General features: G+C 53.8%; 1 protein-coding gene across 15 annotated transcripts; it reads left to right on the forward strand.

Annotated features, from left to right (window-relative positions):
• Positions 1-1956: 1956 nt before the first annotated feature.
• TPM3 (tropomyosin 3) lies at positions 1957-20775 on the forward strand (the record flags this gene model as incomplete). Of its 15 annotated transcripts, none has more annotated exons than XM_082011384.1 (11): positions 1957-2269; positions 2643-2768; positions 8969-9102; positions 9926-10043; positions 10293-10363; positions 11163-11238; positions 12263-12325; positions 12455-12524; positions 14340-14418; positions 16338-16401; positions 19969-20154. In XM_082011384.1, exons 1-11 carry the CDS (start codon positions 2156-2158, stop codon positions 20044-20046), a joined length of 993 nt encoding a protein of 330 aa, XP_081867510.1. In that variant the 5' UTR covers positions 1957-2155. The 15 variants fall into 15 exon arrangements, with proteins under 15 accessions (XP_081867510.1, XP_081867503.1, XP_081867512.1 ...); XM_082011377.1 differs by lacking the exon at positions 11163-11238 and adding an exon at positions 11710-11785; XM_082011386.1 differs by lacking the exons at positions 11163-11238; positions 16338-16401; positions 19969-20154 and adding exons at positions 11710-11785; positions 19133-19154.
• Between the last annotated feature and the right edge of the window lie 6386 nt (positions 20776-27161).

A 27161-nucleotide genomic window follows, 5' to 3' on the forward strand; every position in this document is an offset into this window, starting at 1 on the left:
CTCCCCGGTATTGACGGCCCCACTAATGATGGCGGAGTGTGACCGGGGGCAGGAGCAGGCGGCGCGGGGCCATCGACCCATATCGACCGGCAGCGCTCAGCGGCAAGGGCGCGGGGGGCCTGGAGGAGGCAGGGGGACGTCGATGGGTGGTAATTAATGGGAACGAGGCCATGTGTGTGGGGCCAGGGCGCTTGCCGACCACGTCCCCCCGCTGGGTGCAGCTAAGCGCGGTTATAAATGGTGGCTGGGCGGCCCCTGAGCCAGACCGCCGCGGAGCCCCCCAAGCCGGCCCAGGTAAGGCAGTGACAGACGTGGGGTCCCCTTGGCCCTGGGCGTGCGGGGATGGGTGGGCAGCGCTGCCTGCCATGCCATGCCGTGCCGTGCCATGCCAGTCCATGACATGCTGTGCCATGGTGTGCCATGGCATGCCATGGAGTACCGTTCCGTGCCGTGCCAGGGCACGGTGGCCGCACTGCGCTGCTCCGGCTTCGTCCCTGCTGCAGGATGCCTCCTGCTCAGGCACCAGATCCCAGCGCACCCCAAAGCCGGTGCAGCTGCCCAGGCGGGCTCCAGACACCGAGGCCGGGGTGCTGCCTGCATGGTGCCCTGGGAGGGTCTTGCCCAGGCAAATAGTGAGGAGTTAACCCACCCCTGACTCTCAGCCTCTCCTTCTCTCCTTCTCTTGCAGGGAGCTGAGCCCCAGGTCCGGTTGACCTCCGCCTGCCCCTGCCTCTGTCTGATATGTTTGATATTAGGTTGTTTTATTGGAAAACCAACTAAATATCAAACATATTCTTACAGCGCCAGGGATGCCCAGCGCTGACCTGGTGAGATGCTGCCTGCACCCTTCCGTGGGCAGGGGGGAGTGCGGGGGGTCCCTCTGCGCCCCTTCCGGCACCCCCTGCCCGTCTTCTCGCTGCTGCAATAAAACCCATCTGCCCGCAGGCGCGCGTGTCTCCGTGGGGCCGGGGCCGGGGAGCCAGGAGCTGCCATACCCAGGGGCCGGCGGAGGTTTGGGATGGCGATGGGGTCAGCACTCGGCACCTGTCCCCCCGCTCATGCCTGGGATGATCCCAGGACAAAGGCATGTGGCCCCATGCCCACCGCTGGCTGCCCCGGTGCGTGGGGTTATTTATGGCTCCCAGGGCACGGAGGTGCAGTGGCTGCTCAGGGCTCTTTGTGGGCATCGTCCCTCCTGGCGCCCTGCCTGGGGAGCGGGGACCTGCCACTGGGGTTGGTCTCTGTCTCCTGGGTCCCTGGTGCTGACCCCCTCAGCCCCCAAAATCTGTCCGGGAGCAGTGGGTCTCCCCCATGGGACATCCTGACCTGGCTTGCGGGGTCAGTGGGACCTTGTGGCCAGTGCGAGGAGGCTGCTAATCCCCCGGCTGCGTAGGAAGTGCTGCCACTCTCCCTGAGAATTCCTTCCCGCGCCTGGGGAATTTGCTCCTCCGGCTGCCAACAGCATCTTCTGCCTCACCGCCAAACACCGGCACGGCTGGAGCAGGGCTTGCGCTCAGCAGGCTCCCGGGGGGCTCTTCCCTGGATGTTGGGCTCAGCTCCCTGCACTGCTCCTTGCTGAGCCAAACAATTTGGGCCAGGGGCTCTGCTAAAGCCCCTGCTCTTAAAATAGCGCTGGGCTGAGCTCACCCTTTTCCATGCCTCCCCGGGCATGGGTAAATGTCAGCCTTGGGGGCCATCAAAACATCCCGAGCCCCTGGTGGGGTGCACACCGGAGGGGCTTTGCTGCCGGTGCTGTGTGGACCCAGCTCAATCGCGTCCCCAAGGAGTGCCGGGGGGAGAGTGGTGTCCCCGCAGCAGCAGCCAGGGTGTCCCAGTGCGTGGCAGGGGCGGGCAGGCGGGACAATGCCGGACCCCCGCTTGCAGACCTGCCGCTGCTTTTTATAACCACCCCAGCTGTCCTCAGGAGCCCAAATAAGGCTGCAGCTGCCCGAACCCCCCAGGGCAGACAATGGGTCCCGAGCACAGACTTTTTCGGAAGGTGGCTCAGCCCAAGAAAGGCAAAGCCCCCGCACCGGCAGGCAGGGCAGGGTTGATAAACCGGGCAGCGGAGCGGCAGGCAGCACTGCCATCCTGCTTGCCCCTCGCCTGTCCTGCTGCCCGCCGCCCCACCACTGGCACCTGAGTCCCACCGAGGATGGAGGCCATCAAGAAGAAGATGCAGATGCTGAAGCTGGACAAGGAGAATGCCCTGGACCGGGCGGAGCAGGCGGAGGCCAAGCAGAAGCAGGCAGAGGAGCGGAGCAAGCAGGTAGGGCAGGCGGCAGAAGCCCCTAGCCCGGGGAGGTCTGGGGGATGGCTTCTCCCTGTGCTGGACGATGCTGAGCCCAGACCCAGCACGGACTCCGGCAAGGGGAACAAGGGTGTGAGAGCTGCCACCGTCCCACAGCTCAGGGACCGTGTCACGATGCCCTGGGGCACCCTGAGGGCTGCCCAGGGCTCAGCCCCTGCCAGCTGGGGTCATGTGGGACAGGGACGGACACTGTGGGGCAGAGCTGGCCCCGGGGTGGGGCAGGAGGGATGCCATGGGGCAGAGCTGAGCTGGGATGGGGTAGGCAGGGCTCTCCCACCATGAGGGGGTCCGGACGGGCGTCAACCTGCGGTGATTGCTGCTGCCCTTCCAGCTGGAGGATGAGCTCGCCGCCATGCAGAAGAAGCTGAAGGGGACGGAGGATGAGCTGGATAAATACTCTGAGGCCCTGAAAGATGCCCAGGAGAAGCTGGAGCTCGCAGAGAAGAAGGCGGCGGACGTACGTATGGGGTGCAGGGTGGGAGCTGGGTTGGCTACCCTCACCTTGTCGCCCTGATGGTGGAACTGCAGCCCTTCCCTGCAGCCTGGGGGTCAGAGGAAGGTGCCTGTCAGGCTCAGCGCACTCCTGGCAAAGCTGTGCAGGTGTCTGGGAGCAGAGAGTGACCCCAGGAAGGACACATTCTGGGGGGGCCACCCGTGGCCACGCAGGGGACAGAGGGATGCTGGCAGGGACCAGTCCCAGCTTCTTCCCAGGCAAGGACATCCTGGGCAGCCTGGGAGCAGGGACGAAGGCGGCTGGGCAGCCAGGCTCCCTGAAGCAGGGCATGGGGACCCTGAGCTGGGGGCAGAGCCACAGCGGCTGGTGGCAGCGAGCAACCCCTCGAGCGCGGGACACGGGGGCCGTGTGTGTCCCCCAGGAAGCTCCAAGTCATGACTTCTGTCAGAGGAGCTGAGCTCCAGAGGAGGAGGGAGCCCTCATCTCCCCAGGCGGGCGGAGGCTGCGTGGGCAGCGTGACAACGGCACAGGCCGGCTATTGTTGGCCGCTGTTTCCAGGAAAATAATGGTGTGAGCGGTGCAAGGTTTCGCCGGCCAGCCGCTCTCCCAGGCATGGCGTCTGGGCCCACTCATCACCTGCCGGGACCTGGCAGCTCGAGGGGCTGTCACCCCATGGGCCTGTGATGTCTCAGGGGTCGAGCATCGGGGAGACACAGATCTTTCCTCCTGCAGAAGCCAGGAGAAAGCCCCCAGCTCCTCTCCCTCGACAGGCCCAGCTCTGACATCCAGCCTGGAGGCAGGAGCCTTCACCTCCCACTACGCCGCTGACGCTGGGCCATGGGGAAATGCCCCAAGCCCCAGCACGGCGCCTGGGCTGGCTCTTGCCAGCACGTCCTGGCTCCAAGCTGGAGGCCAGGGTGTAATCAGAAACTCCCCAGGCCTCCTGAGCCCAAAGCGGCTTTGCTCGCAGCTTCCTGTCCCAGCCCCCGGCCGAGCGTGCTGGCAACGCTGGCCCTGTGCTGGAGCTCGACACGCCGAGCGCAGCGTTGCAGAGCTCTGGGCACCCCTTTCCCTCCCTCGCACCCTTCTTCCCTCCCTTTGCTCCCCGCTGGCATTTTCACGCTCTCTCCCCGCCGTCACACCGCAGCGCAGAAGACCACATCCCCACTCGCTTCGCAACTGGCTGATCCCTTTCTGTGCATTTGGAGCCCCTTTTTCTGGCCACCATCCCCCTCCAGGGTGGCTCTTGGGGCTCCCCCGGTTTCACTCTGGCTCAGGGAAGCTGCGGGGCGGGAGGTGGGATTCTGCACCCTGGAGCGCTGGATGCGCAGAGCTGCCTCACGGCTCCTTCCAGCCAGTGGGAGCGCGCAGGGTCAGGCCCTTTCGGTCGCCAGCTTGTCTCTGGTGGATGTGCCAAGCCGTTCAGCCTGCCGAGCACACACCAGCCCTGTCTGCCCCGGCAAATGCACCCCTGGGGCATGTGGCTGCCCGGCTGCTGAAGTTTTAGGAGGCGGCGCAGCCGGGCGCCCCTTTCCCTTTTATTCACATACTCGAAGTGCTGCCGAACAGGCTTCGGGGCGAGCGAGGGCAGCGACAGGTCTCAGTTATGTTTTTATTGAGCTCTGAGAGGGCTCCGTGACCCTTGCAGCACAGAGGAACGCCGCTCTCGGCAGCGCGTTCTGCCCCGAGACTGGAGAGTTTTAGCAACGCACAACAGTGGGTTTTGGCGTGTGGCAGCGGAGCAGGAGCCTGGCAGCAGCGCTCTGCACCGCGGCTTGGCAGAGCCGGCGGGTGCCAGAGCCCCGTCTGTGGGGAGGAAGGAGGGGAGCGTGATCAGCCACAGGGCTGTGGGGTCCAGGGCCCAGCAGGGTCGGGTGGGGAAGAGGTGGTGTGTGAGCTCAGCCCCCAGGAATGCGGCACCGCTGCGGCCCGGCCGTGCCCGTATAAGGCCCGCGGGGCTGAGGGACAGGGTGGCCCCCCCAGGGCCACACAGCCGCCGGACCCTGAGGGGTGGGGGGCCGCCAGGGCAGGGTGAGGGCCGAGGGGTGCGTGCACCCATATGTGGCAGAACATGGAGGCCTGTATGGGGCAAGGCCCAGGTCCACAGGCCCCTGTGGGGCTGCCCCTGGTCCCCGTACCATGTGGCGCAGGTCCTGGTGTCCCTCAGCCTGTGTGGGGCAGGACCCTGTGTCCCCACACCTATGTAGGGCAGGCCCTGGTGTCCCCATACCCACATGGGGCAGGCCCGTGTCCCCAGGTGCCCGTGGGGCAGGTCCCAGTGTACCCCCACCCGCGTGGGACAGATCTCAGTGTCCCCAGGCCTCCGTGGGGAAGGTGCCGGTGTCCACGCACCCGCGTGGGGCAGATATTGGTGGCCCCAGGCCTGCGTGGGAGAAGTCCCCGTGTCCTCCCACTCGCGTGGGGCAGATCCCTGTGCCCCAGGCCCACGTGGGGCTGGCCCCGGTGCCGTGTCGGAGCAGGACCCGGTGCCCCCGCTTCCGCGTGCGCCGTCCCTGTGTCCCCAGACCCCAGCGCCCCGGAGCCGGGCGGCTGCTCCTCGTCTCCACGGCAACGCGGGCGGGGGGCGGAAGTGACGTCACTTCCCGGGCGGCGGGCCCGGGGCGGTGGGTTCCGGTATTTCAGGGCGGGGCCGGCGCGGCGCGGAGCGGCGGGGCTGGAGGATGGCGGGTGCTACCACCATCGAGGCGGTGAAGCGCAAGATCCAGGTGCTGCAGCAGCAGGCGGACGACGCCGAGGAGCGGGCCGACCGCCTGCAGCGGGAGGTGGAGGCCGAGCGCCGCAACCGCGAGCAGGTACCGCTGGGGCCGCGGGCCGGGCCGTAGTGTGGGTCGGTCCCGCCGCCGGCTCCCGGTGAGGGGGTGCCCCGCAGCCGGCCGTGCCGATCCCGAGGGGGTTAGCGGAGGTAGAGTCGCGGCGGGCGGTGTTTCTGCGGGGGTGGCGGTGCCGAGGGTGGCTCCGAGCCGGGTCCGGTCAGCGCTGCGGGGCCCGGGGCTGCGGGAGCACCTGTGGGATCCCGGCGCGGGACTCCGCGTTCCTGCGCGACCTCAGCTCGTAGCGATCCGGGCCCTGCGCGCTGACCCAGTGGTGTCTGCTGGGGCCGGGGGTACCTCTCCTTCGAGCCAGCGGCGGAGCGAATGTGTCCGCCGTGTGTCCGGGCTGGCTGTGGCTGGGGCGCCCTGGGCCTGAGTGCTGATGCTGAGCAGTGGCGGGGGCTGGAGGGAGCCAGCGGGTCTTTCTTTCGTGGTTACTGGTCTCCCCGGCCAACCCGAAGCCGAAAGCGGCTGTGGGGGAGAACGCGAGGCTGTTGGGGTGGGTGCCCGGTCCTCGGTCGGGTTTCCCTGGCTGCCTGCTCGCACTGAGCTGCTGGAGAGGAAGGGGAGGAACCCGGCCATCTTGTCTGGCCCAGTGTTGCAAGCACAAAGGTGTGAGTAGCCTTGGTATGTGCTGATAAATGGAAGTGATCTCACTCGTGATGCTGCCAGTGCAGGAGCAGAGTGGAAAAGTCCCATGCTCTGCATCCTGCCCAAATCCCGGTGAGTGGGGATCTCCGCTGCCCAGGGCAGGCTGCCTCCAAGACCGGCAGCCTTGTGAGAATGTGTTGGGAGGGACTGGGCTGGGATTGCTTGGAGGGAGGGAAGGAGCAACAACGGCAGAATCTGAACTGGCGAGTGCCCGCTCTTGCAGCTCCATCAGGTCAGGGAGGCAGGGAAAGCTGGTGTCATCATGGGGTCGATGGATGGGGAGACACAGGGCAGGCTCTCACGGGTGACTGGCTCGGATCTGAATGTGACTCTCCACAAACTTACGCAGTGACTTTGCTGCTGATTCTGTTCAAAATGTGAAGCTGAGGCTTTTCTACCCCTGGTGCCCAAGTCTGTGTCTGTGACGAGCGGTGTGGTGCTGCTGCTGTGGGGCTGATCAGGCTTTGCTACTGAGGCTGATGGCAGAAGCTTCTGCCATGCAGTAGGAAGAGGCCACTCCCAGGCCTCAGCTGGGCTCTTTCTTCACAGCCACATAAGGAATTCTCTTGCAATAGTAGTCATGGGAACGTGCGTGCCTGCTTCTCCCAGCTCACTGGAGCCTCACTACAGGGGAGACAACCAGTGCTCCCAGTGTAGCGGCGATTGGGTCCTGAGGAAAGTCCCTGTTAGAGCTCTGTGGCCTGGGGAAGCGATGGTGAGCCTTGAAGGCTGAGGCAAGCTCAGCCCTTGGCTTATAGGGCTCTTGGGAGCTCCCTGACTCAGGGCTGCATTCCTGAAGGAAGCACAGAGTAATGGGAATGCATGGCTCGCTAGTGGGACTGTCTGGAAGTGTCACCCCTGTGCTCTGGGGAAGACTGACAGCTTCAGCTGTATCCAGTGAGGAGAAGCAGAAAGTGTGGCGTAAGGACCCTTCTGCAGAGGGAGAGGGGCAGTTCCTTAAAAGCAAGTGTGGTTTTTTGGGTGGGTTAAGTACTGCCTGCAGGAAGTCAGGGCTAAATGATGCTGTTCGGGGGGTCAGGAAATGGAGGCCTGCTGAGCTGATGTGTCTCCATCCCTTGGGAGAAGGAGGAGGTTCTCCACCTTGACAGCTTGTTGACCCTTTAATAGGCAAAAGACGTGTGTGTCAAGCAGTCTCCTTTCCAGTCCTGTTTAATGCATCATTTTGTTCCTCTTCGAGCAGCCACTTCCTCCTCTGGAGGAGCGTGCCAGTGGGGCTGGCGCTGGGGCAGCCTGCCGCAGCACTGCCTTGTTTGAGCGTCAGTGTTGTGGGTTTCCCTGGTGAAGAGCAGGGCGTGCTGGCATGGGAGCTCCCCTGCGACTTGTGTTTTCACAACCTGGTCTTGAAACATGCCGTGGGATGGGGGTGGGGGGGTGGGTGCCTAGTGCCTTGCTGCCAGCCAGGGGTGGGGGGAAGGCTCGGGCAGCCTCTTCTGGGAACTGAACGTGATTTGTGTCGGACCCTGCTGTAACACTGGCTTCTTTCATCACTCTGCTCCTCCCTCCTGCACGGTTAGAAGCAGCATGTCCTTGCAGGCTGCTTTGTTACAAGTAGCTGGGATATTTCATATATGCCTGGCATGTGCCTGTGCACAGGTCTCTGTAGTAAATCACAGTGCTGCCCTGAAATGGCTGCAGCCCTGTCCAACTTTGTACCAGCACAGTAATCCTGCAGGGATTCTGGCTTCCCCAGGGGTGTCTCAAGTGGGGGGTTAGCATCCCCAAGGTGTCTAGGTCTGCCCCCCAGGCTCTGGTCGGGGTTGATGCAAACTGGGCTGTAAGTAGATGCCTTGTGGTTGACAGCAATGCTGCTGTAATGGCCTGGCTGGGTGTGTGTGATGGCTTCTGATCTCTGCTGATTTGTTAAAGCCTTGGTCACTTCTGTGGTCACAATTCTGGCAAATGTGCGGTGCCCGTGGGCTCCTGGCAATTTCACCGCCTCCTGGCACAAACGACATGGGGTGGCTGGTCTGCATGTGGCTGTTGCTGAGGAACAGCCTCCTCAACCTGTCTCAAGACTGAATGGGGCTTTTGCTCTTCCGCTGCGTTATTAGTGAATTGCTGGGAGGAAGGAAGCTTAGAGCTAAGGCTCCAGGGCTTGAGCTGCCGGGGTTGTGGGCATTACAGCCATCGGCTGAGCCCTGCTGCTGCCCCAGGTTGGGGCAGCGCTGGAGAAAGCCTGGCCTGCCAGCTCCCTGACACAGCTTGGCAGTCCTCTGAACCTGAAGCTGTTAATCTTTCTCATGTTGCTGACGAGAGGGCTCGTTTCAAGCAATGCTCGTGTCCAGATCACATGAGTAAACTGACTTTGTGCTAAATGGTAGCTGTCACAGAGCTCTGGTGTGGTGGATAAATAGGACTGTGATTGATGGCCTGGCAGAGTTACAGCAGCTGCAGAGAAGACCCATTAGTGTAAGTCATCTACTTAGTGTTTACGGCTTAAAGTGTCACGTCAGCTCAAGCTGACAGGCAAGAAGCCTGCAGGATGACTGCTGCATGGACAAAGCATGCATGTGTGAAATGTTGCGAAGCTTAACGTGCATGCAAGCAGATGGGAGTGTAGCCTCTAAGAAAGTGGACAAAGCACCTTGGCTTCGTTTTGGCTTCCCATGTGCTGCCGCTGACCTGAAGGCAGACCTCAGCTGCCCTGCACTAACTGCTAAACCTGCCACAGACTGAGTCACCCTCATCTGCTCCCTCTAGGCTGAGGCAGAAGTGGCATCTTTGAATCGCCGTATCCAGCTGGTAGAGGAAGAGTTAGACCGAGCACAGGAGCGCCTTGCCACAGCTCTGCAGAAGCTGGAAGAGGCAGAGAAGGCTGCAGATGAAAGTGAAAGGTGAGCAAGGGCTGCTGCTCTCACTCCATCAAACATCTCAGATGTGTTCCTGACTGAGGGCCTGGTGCCATCAACCTCTTGGGCTTCCTGGAGGATGGGAAGTAAATACCACATCAAGGCTGGATGTGGGAGTCGGTAGGAGCAACTAAAACAATGCTGCTGGCCTTGACTGAGTATCTTGGAACCTGAGGCTAAGGAGTGAGTGCTGTGTGCTACCATATGTCCTCGCCTCCAAGGAAGGAGAAATAAGTGGGTTCTGGGACACTGACTTGTAAAGGTGGCTGCTGGTGGGGAAGCCTTTCTTCCTGCTGTCTCTGCCAGCATCCTCCTTGCTAGCAGATGTCCCCTGACCTGGCAGTGTGATTCAGAGAGGAGTGGTCCACTTCCAGTTGGCTGATGTGCTTCATTGGTGCACATGCTGTAGTGAGCAGCCTGACCCAGCTGATGTCCTGCCATAAAGATGGACTTGGCTCCTCCTGTATTCCAGCCTGGAAAGTGCTTGGCTCAGCTCTGTGGAGTCCCCAAGCTTGTTCCTGGCTTGTTCCTCTTGGCAGCACCACATTTACCTTGGTCCAGGAGCCCAATGAGCTGCTGGAGTATTGCTCCAAGGAACAGTTAGTTCTGAGCAATTGAGGTTGCTGTATTCGCATCAGCCCAGCGGTGTCTGCATTCCTGTGCTACCCTCTGCACTCGGAAGTGTTGTGGCTCATAAGGAAACAACGTGGTCCCAGGGGAGCACTGTTAATGCTCTGAATCTCATTACACCACTGGCTTTTACAGGATTGTTCTATAAATCTCCCTCCTTGTGCTTTCTTTTGGGCAGAGGCATGAAAGTCATTGAAAACAGAGCTCTGAAGGATGAGGAGAAGATGGAACTGCAGGAGATCCAGCTTAAGGAAGCCAAGCACATTGCAGAGGAGGCAGACAGGAAGTATGAGGAGGTAAGACCTTTGGATTCTCCAGTACCAGCTGACCCTGGCCAGGAGAGGCAGCTCCTCTTCCTGCTGACAGGGCTTCCCTCAGCAAACCTGCAGGGGAGAGCCTGGCTCTCAGCAGTGCTACATCAGTGTTCCCCTTAGCCAAAAAACTCTGGCAGCTCCAGTGACTCCTGCAGGCTCCCTTTACTGCCTTGCACAGCCTACAAGGCCCCAGTCATCTTCCTTCCTCTTAATTCTGATTCTCCCTTCCAGGTTGCTCGGAAACTGGTGATCATAGAAGGAGATCTGGAGCGCACTGAAGAGAGAGCTGAGCTTGCAGAGTCGTGAGTAATCAGCTCACATGTAACTGGCACATCTACCTTTGCATGGGAACTAACACGGCATTTCTAACCTTGTTACACAAGGCCTGAAGCACGGGGTGGGTTTAGATCCTCAGATGAAAGTTAGAAGCACTCTGCTGCTCGGAACAGGATTAGATCTACTGAGGATATGGAGTTTGCAATGATGTGATTTGCCTTGTAGTGGAGATGTTCTGCCCCTTTGCATGGAGGGACTCCCTAGTTAGCAAGGTCAGAGAATCCTTCTGCACTCAGTATTCACCAGAACTGCTTTGTACGTATGGTCACGAGGTCCTTACGTGTTGCTACAGTGCATGTGAGTGTACAGCACTTGTCCTAAAGCATTGGAGGCCTCCTGGGCCGGGAGCTGAAGGGGCATGCGGGATGTCCAAGGGCAGAATTGTGGCTGAGGTCAGCCTCTGGCCTCTTAAAATATTTGCAGTAACAACTACAGACTTCTGCACTGCTGAACAGCAAGCTGGACTTCCTCTGCTTGGAGCAGACACACAACTTGTGGTGTTTGGGCTCCTTTCACGTGTGTGGATGCTTTAGCTGATCCCTGGGGAGCTGGTCAGGGCCTTTCTGTACTCTGGGCCTTGTCTAACAAAGTTAGTGTGTATGCAGCAGTAGCGCTGTGCTTCCTGCCCAGACATGCATGTCATGACCATGACTTTTTTGTGTTTTTCCCCTACCCCCTTTTTTGCTCTGTGGTATTGTGTTATTGGTGCTCTTTTTGACCCTTGCCCCCACCTGGCTTGTGCCATCGTGTGACCGTCACTAACAGTCGTTGCCGGGAGCTGCAGGAGCAGATCAGAGTGATGGACCAGAACTTGAAGTGTCTGTCTGTTGCCGAAGAAAAGGTACTAACCTTTCCCTTCTCGAACCATTAAACCAGAACTCTTGTGGTCTTCTTGCTACGCTCCTTCCCTCAACTTAACTGCGTCTTTCTCTCCTGGAATGTTCTGTCCTCTCTGCCCATAAATATTCCTGTCTGAGTAGTGGTGGCTGTCCATCTGTCTGTCAGAACAGCTTCCCTCCTTACAGCAAACTAAACATACAGCTTCTACTTGAAGACTCCAGGTTCAGCAGAAATCTGTGTCCACATCTCAGCTGCTCAGCTCAGTGCCCTGCACATGTGCTGGCAGAATACTTAAAATACGAACTTGGAGGCGGGAAGGGAACTTGCTTTCTGCACAAGTGCCTCAAAGCAGGGTCCCATCCAGTCCCGATCGCAGACTGACTTCCCTGCACATGGATTCACTTCTTGTCTCTCCTGTCTTTCCCTCCCACTTCTTTCCTTTTTCTCTCCACTTTCTTTATGAAACCCACAGTAAATGTTCCGAGCTGGAAGAAGAACTGAAGAATGTCACCAACAATCTCAAGTCTCTTGAGGCTCAGGCTGAGAAGGTAGGGCTGCTTGTCCAAGGGCCAGAAACATTTCTGTTTTGCTAGGAGGGTGTGTGACAACAGAGCACCCACTGGGATGGAAATGATGCAACTGCAGCCTTAAGCAAGCAAGGAGAGCTGTGCTTGCTCTCCTGGGAAAGCTAACGGATTTCAGCACAGGGCTAATGTTGACTGTAGAAGCTGGGAGTGCGGGAAGTCTGGCTGCCCTTCCTTGCCTTGGGGCAGACTTGATCAGCCAAGATGTTTATGCTGCTGGGATGAGAATTTTTCTGCACCCAAGCGTGTTACATGCATGGTGTGGGACTTGCTGCCTGACCCGGTTCTGTTGGACTAGGGTAGGAGTGTGAACAACTCCCAGTGGGAAGTTTCTGTGGGCACGTGCACTGCTGTGAGGAGTTTGTCTCCCTCTAGCTGTGGGCTCTCTGGAGTGGGAGGTACCTGGGGCTGCTGATTGCTGACTCCCCTCTTCTTTCACAGTACTCTCAAAAAGAGGACAAATATGAAGAAGAGATCAAGATCCTGACTGATAAACTCAAAGAGGTGAGTGACCATGTAGGGATGGCCCAGCTGGGGAGAGATGTGGAGGGTGGGAGGGTCCTCAGGCAGATGCCTCTAGGCCTTTGCTGTATCCCAAAGCTGTTGTACTAATTGGCTCGCTCTGTCTGGCAGGCAGAGACGCGTGCTGAATTTGCTGAGCGGTCTGTAGCCAAGCTGGAGAAGACCATTGATGATTTGGAAGGTACGTTATGAGGACGGGAAGCCAAAGAATATGTGGTGAGGAGTGGGGAGCTGGGAAGGCTGTCTGCCAAACAGCTGGAGAGTGGAAACACTGCTCTGCTCCTCAATACTTGGAGTGTGACCTAACTCTGCCTCCAAGATGAGGCTTGGTGCCTCTGGGCTCAAGAGTCATGCCCCGTGTATCTCCTCTGAAAACAGTTCCCTGGCTGTGCTGTGGCAGATATCAAGCTCTTGATCCAAACACCTTGCCATATCTTACTGATACTGACAGATAGCGTGGCTGGTGTATCTTTGTTATGATGTCCTCAGGAATGTAACTGAATTCCTATGCTCCAGCTTAACCCAATTTAAGGAGTGGCATAGGAAAAAACTGCCTGAACTCAACAGGAATTGGTTACAATAACATACTTGTGTGCAGAATCTCATGCATGTGGCTGGCTGCTGCAGATGGTGTTGCTGCAAGTCAAGTATACAGTAGTCAGGGAGTCTTGAAACAACCCCCATGAAGACTCGGACTCCCCAGTGTTAGTTCTGGTTCAAGATTAAATTGCCAGAAGACCCATCCATGCAATGTGGTGGTCAGCTTGTGCCAAGGATGGGTTCCTTTCCTCCTCCTGTTCCTGGTTTCACAGTACTTCAGAAGCACTCCTGAGGCCAGCTGTTGCAGAATCCTACCTTTCCCCAAGCCATGGAAGGAGATGGTTCCAACTGCCTCCTTTAAATCTGGGGCTGTGGCCAGATTCTTCTGTGGATATCAGCACCACCACTGCAGCCACAGCTAAACCAAAACTCTTACAGGCCTCCTGCCTTGACCTTGTGGTCTTTTAGTGCCAGGTCTTGGAGATTCAAAGCCACATCCTACCATCTGGAGTCACTCGGGAGGTTTTTTATCTAGAAATAGCAATGGTGTCAGCTGAGCTGTTCCAGAACCACAGCCAAGCAGCAATCTGAGCCACCTCATGATACAGGGCAAGCTTTTATTTGGAACTGCAAAAACTCCTCCAAATGTCTGCATGTTTGCTTTGAAACACATTGATCAAGAGTTGGCTCTGGTTTCCAGCCTTGCTGCTGAAGTGACCTAGTTTATGACAACTGACAAAGTTCTCTGGGCTCTGTGAAGCCATTGACAACATTACCAGCTGTATTGTAGCCTAGGCAGCCAGGGCTGGGAGAAGCCTGTGCCAGCTCTGCGCAGTGCTCAAGGAGTGCATCAGTATGAGTTTCAGGACTGCCTCCTGCCCTGAAGGCAGGTGATCTGCCTGTTTACTCTGTTATCTGATGGAGAACACGAGTGTGGCCTGTCTGTTTGGCTTACTCTGCCTAGCTGTGTACTACAGAATGGGAATTCCCGCTGATGCTCAGGACTTATGTGACTGACTTCTCCCAAGCTGGCTTTTGTATTGAGACTGAAGGTGAGGACAAAGCACTTAAATTGATCTGTGCCTTCCTTAGGTGTAGCAAGCTTCTCCCTAAGTGGATGGAGCTGCCCTTCCCTGCTACTCCTCCTGTCAGTGGTTCTTGCTGACCTAGCTTGGCAGCTTGTTCTCACAAGCTGATGTGGTTTGAGTTCTTGGGTCTGTTCCTCTCGGAGCTGGCTTGTAATCCTGGAAGGCACTTGCTGGTCAGACTGTCCTCAGGCTGCTGGAACCCTCCCGTTCATTGTCGGGAACCAATACAGAGTCATGATGCTCCACATCTAACTTCATTTTCTTCTGTTCATGAATCCCATACTGCTTTTCCTGCCCCAGGGTGTTGGAAAAACTCCTTTGCCTTCCCTTATTGTTTCCCTTTTGTTCTCCTCCTAAACCTCTTCTAGATGAGCTCTATGCCCAGAAACTGAAGTACAAAGCAATTAGTGAGGAACTGGACCACGCCCTGAATGACATGACTTCCATGTAAATATGAGCTGGCTGGTGTTTGCCTCTTGCTTCAGCAGGCTAGACCGCCAGAGCTTGCTTGGTTTGCTGTGATTTTCATAGTTGGAGAACCAATGGCACTGTGTTGTCTAGGTTACTTCTACAGATCTCTTGCCTTGAGGATTGTGGAGGCTTTCCTGCAGCATGTTGTACTCTAACTCTAGGTCCTTGTGATCTGCATGTGTAACACTAAGTGCTGTGCTGGCCTGAAAGGGTTCCGACTTGAACTCTACAAGTGCAATTCCCAGTCCCACTGGGAAAGAAAGGCTTCCTAAGGTAACGTGGCTTAGTTGCCTGCTGGAGCCACTGTGCCATGGTCTCAGGATTCCTTCCTCCGAGGAAGAGGCTGTGGATAGCGCTCAGGTGGATTCCTTAGGAATTGCCATAACAGGCTTGAGATGGGCTGGATCACGAACTGATCTGTGGAAGTAGCTGAACTTGTACGTTTCTGCAACTTTGCTACTTGGCTTTTTGTTCAGATTTGCAGTGGGTTCTGCTAACAGCTGCTCTGCACAGTCCTTACCACTAACCAAGGAGAGGCCAGGTACTTGCACTGCAGAGGAAGAGCCTTAACGCTAGTGTCTGGAAGCTCCCTAAGCAAAGTTTGCTGTGCACAAACACTTAAGCTTCTCTTAAAATTAGTGTCTCCTTCTGTCTCACACAGATAAGTCTTGTGATTCCAAACTCCACTTTGGATTTGCCTCTCTGCTTGGTGGCTTGTTCTGCATCTGCATCCTGCATTCATGCTCTCGTCATCTCGCTCTGAATTCCAGTACCTTTTTCCAGTTACTGTGCACAGGGCATCCCTGGGAACGAGTGCTGTAAAGACGGTGAAGCTTGACAGCAGCAGCAGTAGCCCCCCAGTTATGCTGCACTTGCTCCTAAACAAAGCTCCCTCTGTTTGACCCAGTGTGCCAGACACTGCTGTGCTCTGAGGGGCTGCCCTTTCAATGTCTGGGTGTAGCTGGGAGTATGTTGTTCTCATCTGCATATCTTGTGTAGAGCCATAAAGCTCCTTTTGTATTTCTCTTGCCTCTTGCTTGAGCATGATGTCACCTTTTTTAAGGAAAACAACTCTTATATAAATTGAATGGAATGGTTGGTGCTTTTGAGAAACGGGTTTCTAGTGACCACTTGCTGCTTTAGAGTAACTGTTTCAACGTTGCCTTCAAACCAGTGTAACCCTCATCACCTTTGGCGGAATACACACTTCATTAATGTGCTGGATTTTTCCCTTTGGGTGTCTTATTGGCTCACAGATGTGAATTGCAGCTCTGCAAATGCTGCCTCGGCGCGCAGCATGCTCTGTAGGGCCAGATGGGAGGCTGGGGTTTGTAGCAGGAAGTCCTCCAGCTGTGCCTGCTTCAGCCTGGCCGAAGACACTCCTCACGCCTGCCTGCTCTGTAGCGTTCACTGGTATCGGTTGCCAAATGCTGGTTTGCAGTGGGAAATCACCACCCCTGATAGTCGCTAGGTCACTGGCAGGGTGTGAAAGCTAATAAATATCAAGTGAGCTTTGGCTGGTTTCCAGTTGGATGGGACTGGTTGGGTGTGAGGTGCTGCTGTGCCTGTGGGGGGTATGTATGGCCCCTTGCTTCAGGAATGAGAATGCACCACAGCAAGGGCTGAGGGCATCTGAGCAGGGGATCTGTGTTTTGCCAAGTCCTCCCCTCCCCGTGCAGGGCCTGAGGGTGACTGGATCCTCCTGGCAGTGTGGCATGGAGCTTTACACCGAGCACTGCAGCTGGTGGCAGGCTGCGAACGCCTGACATGCGTCACCGCTGGTCTAAGTCTGTTGCTAGTTGCTCTGGTATTGTAAGCACTGATCAGCCTCATGTAACTATATGTGGTGCCTTGTCAAATACTTTTTCCTTTCTGGATTGGTTCATCTGCCACAGTGCCCGAAGAGCCCTTCATGAACAGAGTTTTGATGAAATGGGACACCTCCCGTGGTTTCCTCAGGTTTGTGTCACTCTGTTCTCCACACAAATGGCACTAGCAGTAAGGATAGTCCAGACACACTGAACTGCCCCAGCCTGTTCTCACTCTGTCTTCTGTGTCAGGGCTATCCCCTCTCTGCTGGGTCTGGGTGGGGAAGGAGGGAGCATTCCTGCAAGGAATTTGAGACAGTAATAGCTTGGAAAGCTCCAGCAGACGGTGGTCTGAATCTTGGGGTATGGGGCAATAACTCTGTGCCCTGTAAGCACAAAGGAAGAACCCATAACTCCTCAGTAACCAAACCTGCAGCTGGAGTAGGGGGTCTAGATCCTGTAGGAGCGGCAGGGCTTCTGTCACAAGTGTGTGGGTGCATGGAGGCTTCCAGCCCTTACCAGGTGGGAGGTGGCACCCTGCCCTTGTGAAACAGCCTCTCTCCTCACGGGGAGGTCCTGTCAGCTGTGGGTTTATTACCGACTCGTGCTGTGTGGAGCTGGTGGCTCTGCTGTTGCACAGTGATGTTGCAAGCGATGTTATTGAAGGCTGGGCTGTGGCGGGCCCTTTCCCTGCTTGTCCTGATGGAACTCCATGCTGGGTGGTAGATGGGTGGGTGGGTGATGCAACTTCTGCCCTGGGAGGTTTTGAGAGGCTTCTGGTCTGACTGGATTGCAAGGCTTGTGCAGACTGGTTACCGTGAGCTGGGCTGTTGACTCAGGAGTGCTGCAAATGCAGATTAGCTGACCAGGAGGCATAGGTCCTGGAGCTCCCCAGCTTGCAAGGATGGCTGGTAAGGCTGCCCTGTGGGCTGGGTGGAGAAGGGAGCAGGCCAAACACTGGAGCTAGCCCCAGCAGACCCAGGCAAGCATTCTATGTTGAGGAGCTGTTCCTGAGGTCCAGGAAGGGTCATGCTAGTTACTTCAGTCAGTGTGCTCCCTTGTGTGGGTGGATCATCAGGTCCCTGTCCACAAGCAGTAATGCTTGCTTGAAGGCTGTGAGCCATTGCACCAGCCTACAGTTCCTGGTACTTCTGACCGCAGTTCACTCTGCTGCTCTGGAGGCCCAGGACCAGCCCTGATCACCTGGGGCTGGAGGCTGGCATCAGGGTGCCCAGCCTGCCTGCTGAGAGCCAGCATGGAGGCCAGAGATCAAGTCCCTACCAGTAGTAGCTGATGTGCAAGGCAGCCTCTGCGTAGGCCAGGATGGGGTGTACCCCTCCTCCATACCACAACTTCCCTCAACTTCTAGTTAGACTGTGGTGGGAGAGAAATTGTTGGCTTCTCTGGTTGCTGCTTGGTCCCTTGGTGGCTTTAGAGAAGGACCAATCAGTCAGCCTTGCTCTGTCCTGCGGAGTGAGGTGCAGCTAGAGGAGGTGCTGAGGGTAGGTGGGTGCAGGTGAGCTTCCCCCCTTGTGTGTGGTGGCTGTCATGCTGGAGGGACTTGGCTGAGACCCTCTAGAGAGGGGGACATGCTTTGGCTGCTCCATGTGAACAGCTTGACTCAGTGTCCTGAATCTTACCCAGCTGGGTGGTGTTCAAGAGCAAAATATTCCTAGGTTGAAAGCTCTGAGGAATGGTGTAGATACCCTTCAGAGGGTGCCCTAGATTCCTAGGGACCTTGTAGCACAAGGATTTGAGAAGAAGCCTAAGGTGAGCAAGAAGTGCTGTGCTTTATGCTCGCTCACCAGGCAGAGTCAGCACACTATGTGTATCGCTGCAGTTCGTGATGATTAGTTCTGCCAGGCTGGAAGCTGTCGTATAAGGATATTTCACTGCTTGGAATTCCCCCAAATGCAGGAATTGGGAGTTGTCAGGCTGGGAGGACCCTGCCGGTGTAGAGGGGTAGAGACAGATGCTGAACTGGTTCTCTGTGGTGGCTGCTTGTGGCTGACAGGCTGCATGGCAGGAGAGTGGCCATGCAGCCCCAAGAGGCGACCTGTGCTCTGAGAAGATCAGGCTAGTTCTTCCTTTCCATGGAGCTGCTGATGAGCACGTGTGACTGGTGCCAGCCTTGGGGATGAGTGTGGGCTCTAGAGCCCTGCGAGGCTGTTAAGGACAGGGACTGGGTGGGAGGTGAAGGCTGTCAGATGCAGTGGCAGTTTGTGCCCCGCTCATTTAATTGTTCTGGGGCAGACATAAAATAGAAGCCTGTGCTCCAGAAATTCCTCTGTCCCATACCCAAACTAGATACTGCTTTCAGTCCTTGTCTAGATGTGGTGCATTGTTAGTGTGGCACAAAGGCATGTCCTCGGAGGAGTGTCCTCCAGGTCTGGATGAGATGCTGTCATTCTCAATTCTTCTGGTGTTCCTGTCCTACCATTAAAACTATCAATCCCACTGCTGTGTGGTGTGGCTCACTCTGGAAGGTGCTTCTGGTTCAGCTGTGGTAGGACAGCTTCTTTCTGCAAAGTACTCCGCAGGCTTAAAGCACATCCTAAGTCTCTCTCCTTACCTGGGTACAGCCCAGCCTGCAGGCTCCTCTTCTGGTGTTCTCCTCTTCCTTTCTTTGCCTTCGCAAGCCCTTGGCAGCACTTCCATTTCTGCCTGCACTTGGCTTCCTCTGTGGTCTTCCTGAGCTGAAACGCAAGTTAAACAAACCTTTGTTCTCCCTGGCCTCATCTGTGTAACAGCCTAGACTTGATCCTGAGGCACACGTTATGGAGACAGCTTATTTGATGTGCTCGACTTGGTACTCTACTAACCTTCCCTTTCTCTCTTTTTCTCTCTTCCTCTTGTTTTCCCTCATCCTGTTGCTGCTGCAGAGCGCCTGTACAGCCAGCTTGAGAAAAACCGCCTGCTCTCTAACGAGCTGAAGTTAACGCTGCATGATCTGTGTGACTGAGAAGGGGGCCCACTAATGCCATTAAACAAGCTTATTGCGACTACCAGTGCTGTGGACCACAGTGAAATCTGATCATTCTTAAGACTTGCAGACTTTCAAATTTTACGCTATTTAATGGGGCACTTGAATTCCTCTAATTTATTTAAGAGTTTTTTTTATGAAGGTAATCTCTATTCTTGGTGAAGTAACCCTCAGACTTGACTGTTTTTTTTGTGAGCAGTCTTGTTCACTTCTCCGGGGGGCCTGCCTGGCTCCTCCGTGGAACGAGGATGGTTGCACCCACCAAGAGAGGGGTGGGGTGCGGTTAGGCTTATGTCTGCTAGAAGATGCCTGTCAAGTGCTACGACTTAATTTACTGTTAGCTGGATGATTGTAGTATTTCCTGCTGCATGGAATGATGGCTTCTAACAATAAATGACTGACCTGGTGGTCTGTAAGATGCTGCACACCTGTAGTACTTTCCTATATAGTTGAGTCCTAACCTAGGTTTGGGGGAAGTGGTCATTCCTGGGGCCTGAGCCCAGTGCAGCGGCAGAGCCCCAGAATGGGTTTGGAAAGCTCATGGACATCTTGAAAGCAAGTTCCAAAATCCACAGCATGAAGTTGTGTCTTGAGTACCTGCAGGGAATCTTTAAATGCTGCAGTTGCTAGTGCTCTAGGAAGGCTGCTTCTTGCTCTGTGCACAGTTTCTGACCCTGGGGAGGTTGGGGAGTGGCTTTGAGAAACTGCCTGTACCTAAAGGACATCTTTCTACAGCCTGTCTGTCCAGTGTCCCAGCGTGTGGATCTCTTCAGTGATAAGGGTGGGCTCACCTTTGGAGTAAAGCCTACCTAGAGTGCTAGTTGCTGATCTGAGCTCTCTTCCTGGCTTAAGGAACATGTGAGAATTGACTGTGCAGCTGCCTGCAGTCTCAGGCAGTGTTGCAGCACCCTTGCTCCTACTTGCTCCCTGCCTGCCCTTCACTGAAAACAGCCTCCTCCCCGCTGTCCTTGAGGCATGGTTGTCTGCTCCCTGCTGCTAGGTAGTTACGGTCTCAGTGACCAGCTTGGCATCTCTGTCCTGTGCTGGGGGGAAGGAGGGGCACAACCAGCTGTAATTCCAGGGGGTGATTTCTAAGTGTGTTTTACCTCTGCGTTGCTCTTGGGTGGCTTGCTGGGCCACGGGGGTCTGCTGTCTGGAAGTGTTCAAGCCCTGGGGAAAGCTAGCTACAGTCGGAGGCACCTGCATGCAAAACACTGCCTAGAGCACTGGCTAAAAGTACATCGTGACCGTGCCAACTGGGAGCACTGGCAATGTGAGCAGCAAGGGCTACAAATGAGCCAGGTAACTTCAGAGCTTCTAGCTGCACCCAGCCAGGCACCCCCAGTCTGAGGACTTGCTGCGGCAGCGTGCTGGGAAGGGGCTAGCGCAAGCTTTCTTTGGCAAAGGTCTCTGGGTTGTCTGAAGTGACTTGTAACTCTTGACTCTTGCTTCCTGTCAGATAAACTGAAATCCACCAAAGAGGAGCATCTCTGCACGCAAAGAATGCTGGACCAGACCCTGCTAGACCTGAACGAGATGTAACGGATCCCTGCCACTGCCTCCGCCACACAATGCCCAGAGGGGCCAGCCCAGCCGCTGCTGACCTCTAACCCTTGGGGACCAGAGTTTACTTTCTGTTGCCAACTTGACCAAACACAAATCTTCTTCACCTCAGGGTTAAAGGCCATCAGGTTGGGCAGAGCTTCAAACAGCATTATTAAGGGAAATTAAACAATGCAATAATGTTTGGGGAGCATGTTTGAGATGTATACATTTTGTAACTACCTTTTTTTGTAGCAACCATTGTAAACATTCCAAATAACTTGTGAGGCTGGTGAGCTACACTTCAAAGCTCTTGGCTTTAAAATTTGGTATTAACCTTCTGTTAATCAGCTCTGGGCCACCCTACTTCAGCAGGGGAGGAAGGAGGGTGTGATGGTTCTGGCTATGGGCCACTGAATCAGAGTAGCTGGGCTAGGGATGGAAGCCTGTTTTGGGAAAACTTCCTTTCCAGGAGCTGTTTGCCAAAAGAGCAGTTCAGTTTCTCAGCTTTAAGGTAACTCTTTGTATTGTGGAGAAGCAACTTGAGCAAAAGGAGACTTTTTTTTTTTTAAAGCCAAGTTTATCTGAACAATTGAACCTTCACAGGGGTTGTTTCCCTTCCCTACTGCCCCACGGTTGGCCACTTCCTTTCCTGGTAGGCTTAGTGAAGCTGTGGCCCCTCTAACCCATTGCTACACAGGGGTTGAATTTGCCTGCACCAAGTGCTGACGCACCAAGCTTTATTGCTCATTGCTGGGTTACACTTAACAGCTTGAGTACAACAGCCTTGTTTTCTTGGAGAAGTTTTTTTTGCCTACCCTGAGGGAGGGAACCAAGGCCTTCCTTCCTGGCCAGGAGTGCTCTTAGTGTCTTATTAAGGTACAAGCCATCTTGCTGTGCATTGCTGATGTGTAGTTGTTGCGAGGCGTGAGTGTGGAGACATGTCGAGCTTGCGGCGTGCAGCTTGTGGTTTGAGCATGCTGCTTGGTTGTTGCAGTTTTAGGGGCCAATCTGGAGAAAAGAATCCTATCAAGTGTTTTGATACTAAATTGAAAAATTGTCTTACTGTCTTTTGAAATAAAACCCAATCCCTCCACGCTGCTGTCTGGCTGCAGAGTTTTACTGTGTGCGAGCTGCCATGTCCAGGCCTGTGGGGAAGGAGGGTGGGTCTGCAGACCGGGGCCTGTGCCTGTCCGTCGGGGAGGAGACCGGGGCTGAGGTAAGGCCAGGCTCGCCTGCTTCCCGGGCCCAGAGCGCAAAACGGGGCCTTGTGGGGCGAGGCGTCCCTCCCCGTTTCACCTCAGCCTGTCGGGCTGCAGCCGCTGCGCCGCCCCCCCCGCCCCGCAGACCGGCGGGCGGCAGCGCGCACGGCGCAGGCGCTGAGGCACGCACGGCGTGTGGGCGGGGCCGCCTCGCGCATGCGCAGGGCGGCGGCGTGCTGGCGGGCGGGAAGCGCGCGGTGCCGTCAGCGCCATTGTGGCTCCAGGCTGGGGGGGGTGAGGCGGACGTGGGTGTCTGCTCTCCTCTTCCTCCTCCTGTTCTTGGGGGTGCCCATAGTGTTGCAGCCCTTCAGCTGGGAGCTCCAGGTTCCCTTTGAGCTGGAGGCTGAGGAGGTCTCTTACTCCTGGGGAGCAGGCAGTGGTATGGGGAAGCAGGGGCCATTGCTCCTGATGAAAAAGGGAGTGCTGTTGAGGGGAGAAAAAAAGGCCATGGACAGTGTTAAGGTGGGAACCGTCTGGTATCAGGGCTAAAAAAAGAAGGGGCTAAGGGAGAATGTATTGAGGAGTCGTCAGTGGCTTGTTTTCCTGGGCTCGAGAGAGGTTTGGAGGGCACAAACCCTCCTTTTGTCCTGAAAACCAAAACCCTGAGCTCAGGATCTTCCTGTTGGGTGGTCGGCATGGCTGGGCTGCGTGCTTGTGAGACAAGGTTCTCGCCTTGTTCAGAAGCACCGTAGTCCGAAGGGGCCTCTGCAATCTGATGGAGCAGGTGACCGAGGGGATGTTGTCCCATCTGCTTGTGCTTAGCTGTGGGACGCCAGCCTGGGTAGTTGGAGCAGGGCTCATTTGTTTTCTAGGCTCTTAATGTTGGCTGGTGTCAACATCCAAACTTGCAGAAGAGGGACCATCAACTGTTGGCTTATGCACCTTTAGAATTTGACATGTGAGCAGACCCTACCCAGCACTGAGTGCATTGAAGCAGGTTAATACAGGAATACATACTAAAAAAGGGAGTGCTTTAATGGCAATATAAACCTGCATTTATTTAAGCACTCTGCCACTTTTTAAGCCCATTTAAAGATAAACCTGTGAGTGGTGGGGGGAAAACCATCTTCCTATTGGTCTTTCAGGCCTTCCTCAAGTCATGATATAGTCACTGTTGAGCCCATTTATGAGAATGGTGCCATTTGTTCCCAAAATGCTTTGGTGTCTACTCAGTCTTCACAAGTCAGAAAGCTAAGCAGTATTGTGACCTCTGAGGAACACGGTAGGTAGAAAAGTAAAAACTCATAGAGCAGAGGATTGTATGCATAGATGTAAATTTTTAGAAAGAAGAACAATTCTTCTGTTGAAAAAAACTGTGGTTTGTGATAGCATATTATTCAGGCTCTGTAGGATGGGAAGCCACTAATTTGTTCTTTATTATTTTCACAAGTACTAGTTTTTTATGAGTTTTGAAGCCAGTAGGAACTTGCAGATACTGAATTAAGGATTATTTGTTGTAGTGACAGGCCATTTACTCTGTTGTGATGTCATTGTTGAGATGATAGACAGTATTGAAATTATCTCCTGAACTTGACAACTCTGTGTGGACGATTCTCCTCTGGAGTTGCCTGTGAGAACTCTGGACATTGAAGGTATTACTTGTGAGATAAGCTCTCCTGATATAATTCCAAAGTTGTAACTCTTCCTCCTGAGAAAGAAATGCTTCTTCTTGTCTTCATATTTAAAGGGAAAGGAGGATTGGTTTTACTATGTCGACTAGCAGGAATCCATGAGTTTTTGTCTCTGTGCAAATTCTTTATGTAGATGATTATCAGATTCCTGTGATTTGTAAAGTGACCTTTTTGCAGAATTAGAACTTCGTGACCAAGTTATTGTGCCTGGTGGGTCTGACCTTCTTCCAGTGGCCTGGAGGTGAAGACAGCCACTGTGAGAGTAGTGCAGTTGGGACAGAGCAATCTTGTCTTTGTTCTTAAGGGTATCCTTCTAAATAGAGTTCCAGCTAGATCTTGTGTCCCAATATGTGGTCGTCCTCTTTCCCAAGTATGACCAACCTGATTTGTAGTAAAAGAGACTATAAAAGCGAACAGGAAATTTTGGGATCTGATTCTGCATTTCTTTGAATGTTTGAACTTCTCAGAGTAATTACTTGAGCTCTCTGAGGACATCCGTATTCTCTTTTAATAAAAGGAAAATTGTGAAAGAATTCCTATACAAGAACAAAGATGATCACATGTGAGCTTCATCTGGTCTTCCTAATTGCACTGTCCATGTTGTAGAAGCTGGATTTTTAGGTAATAGGAAGATGAAAGCTTGATTGTAAAACTCTCACATTTCTTTTTTTTTTTTAATCGGGAACATATTTCTCCTCTAAAATATAATTGCATCCATTATTATTATTGTTGGCAGTGGGCATCTAAACCTTAAGGCAAAAGCAGACTGCATCTTTTCAAGTGCATTGATTTGAAAATTGAAGTTGGCTTTTCTCCGTTTGATGGGTTGCTCTCTAAATCAGAGTAATTAACTAAACTAAAGATTAACAACAGAGAATGGGCCTTGGAGCTTGGAAAGCGTGTGTCATGACTGCCTTTGTGCCACTTTTGTGCTGCTTGCTGAACTATTTTTGTTGGAGAGTGTTTGGATTCAAGAATTAGTTTTTACATGATACTGGATACTTCAGAGGATGAATAATGAGAGCCTTTCTGCTTCAGTCACGAATTCCTATCCAGAAAAGTTTCACACTGACCATAAGTGCTGGCTGCCTCATGGCTGTCCTTCTCCATTCTGCACTGAAATCTGTTTATTGGCAGCAGAAAGATGTCTGTTACAGAAATCAGCATCACTGCCACTCTCATTGCTCTAGGAAAAAATGTAATGCAAACTTCAGGTTTCCAAGCCAGTTTAGGAGTGCTTTTGTTATTAATCTGCAGATTAATAACTTTTGATAGTAGAGTTATGTTTCTTAATGAAAAATGCATTACCACCATTAGTTGCTGTTGATGGTTCTTGGGAGCAAACCACGTGTTTTATTTCAGGTTTCGCTGTCCACCCAGGAGACAAGTGGGTACCGGAAGTGAAGCGAGAGTATGTGATCACTGCAGAAGTCTGTGACACAGGCAGCACTAAAGTGTATTTATCTGCTGTGAGTATGTGTTTAGTTAGCAACGAGCAGCTGCCAAAGGGAGTGCCATGATGAATTGTTACAGATACTTAGCACTAATAAGGAAATGAGAAGGAGAGAGAAAGAAATTAACCCTTGCGTTGTTGTTATCTCTGTCTCTCTCTTGCACACATTTCTATTCACATTTCATCCATACCAATCTTCTTACTGTGCTACAAACCTCTACAGAAATGCACAATTCTGTGGGTGTTTATGGAAAGTGCATTGTGTTTTCCTTGGAAAGGGACACAGTTTTCACTGATCTCTGTCAATCTGCAGAATCTGAGAATAACTCACCATTTTGAGTATTTTGAAGAGCTCCTGTCGTCTTATAATGGGTCTTACCATATAATTCAGGTCATGAAAGATGGTGTCACACGGATAAAAGCTGACCTAGTTTCTGTTCTTCTACAGGTAAGAGACAAAGGTGGTAGTAATTTTCTTCAGAATTTGTTTTTTCTAGTCCCTCAGGTCATATAATAATACTCTTGTTCACATCTATGTGAAAGGAGCTGCTCTGTGGTTCAAGTTTTGCCATATTTCTCCTGCAAGAGCAAGTTATTCTCTACAAGGTTTCCGTAGACAATACCTTCTGCAGTTTCTGCAGTCGTGAGCAGTCCAAGAGGCAAATCTGACTTCCTCAGAAATGTGAGAAACTAGGCATTTTGATAGAAAGGCTGGGAAAAATTGAATTACAGCAGCAACTCTTGAACTTTCTGCTTTGGCATCCGAGCAGCAGCAGCTCTTATCTGAGCTGTGTGCAGCATGGCTTCTTCTTACCTAGACTATGTGCAGGTCCATGGCACACTTGCTCTTTGCCAAGTAGTGTTGTGGCAGACAATTTCCAAACAAAGTTTTGGAGTGAGGGTGTTCCAGGGACCATTTTCCATAGGTGAATTAGATGTAGTTTTTGCAGCTGATGAGTTTCAGAGTAGAAGCAAGTTATTCCATGCCAACTGGCCTCAGCACCTGGGAATGTAAATGAAATTAAATGTGTTCAGGAACTAATATTGATGTAGCCACAGACTCCAGCCTCTAATTTTATACAGAGCAAAATATTTTAGAGGCAATCCAGTTGTTATAGCACCATATTGATTGCCTCAGAAAAGAAGCAACTGATTTCAGATATGTGGTTTTTTTAAGCTTATGTTCTAAGGAATCAGTACAAATCTTCTTCGCAGGATTTCAGACCTCTTAAGGCTGTATGAAGTATCTAGTTCTGTTACCTGTCATTTGCTAATGGTTGAAAGCGTGAGCTTTCTCCTTTTGATGGCAAGCTACTTTGCTTGAAAGCTTACTTCTTTTTTTCACCTTGTTTGTAGGATGGCTCTGAGGCTTACTTCCCCATACCAGTCAGCCATGAGCAGGAAGTGAAGATTTACCTTCCCATCAAGCTGTCACCTTCTTTCCTCGCTTTTCCACACCATCCCATGGAAGTCTTGTATCAATATAAACTTCAGGTGAAGCAGATGGTCGATAGGAAAATCATGAAGCCCTTCTTGGTGTGAGAGCCTCTCCAGGAGAAAAGTTAGTTAAAAACATCTAGCCAATAGAGGTTCAGTGAGGATCCTGAACACTGAATGGGCCAAAACACTCTCATTTTCCTTCTTTAGCCTTGTAACAATTCTACTCCTACGCTGCTCTCTGTTTAGCTCCCTGCAGCAAACCCCACTTTTTGTCGATAAAGTCATGTACTCTCTTCCCTTCTCCAGAGATGCCATGCTCCTATCCTCAAGGGTTCTTCCCCCTCTCCCCCGCCCTTTCCCTTTCTATCTTCCTCTCTCATGTCTTTTTGTTATCTTGTTCTTTGATCACATGCCTGTATTCCTGGGTCATTTGCTGTTCACTTGGCTGTGCATCATGAAAGTTCACTGGATTTTTGAACTGTTGATAGTCTTGTGTAATTGTGAGAAGAGGCAACCGAGATGCACTTTTTCCCTGGTCTTTCACAAGCTTTGGTCCTTAGTTACCTGGGATAAACGGTCTCCCTGTGTCTTGGCTGGAAA

The sequence above is a fragment of the Phaethon aethereus genome (assembly GCF_964289735.1).
Source record: "Phaethon aethereus genome assembly, chromosome: 28".
NCBI classification, from domain to species: domain Eukaryota; kingdom Metazoa; phylum Chordata; class Aves; order Phaethontiformes; family Phaethontidae; genus Phaethon; species Phaethon aethereus.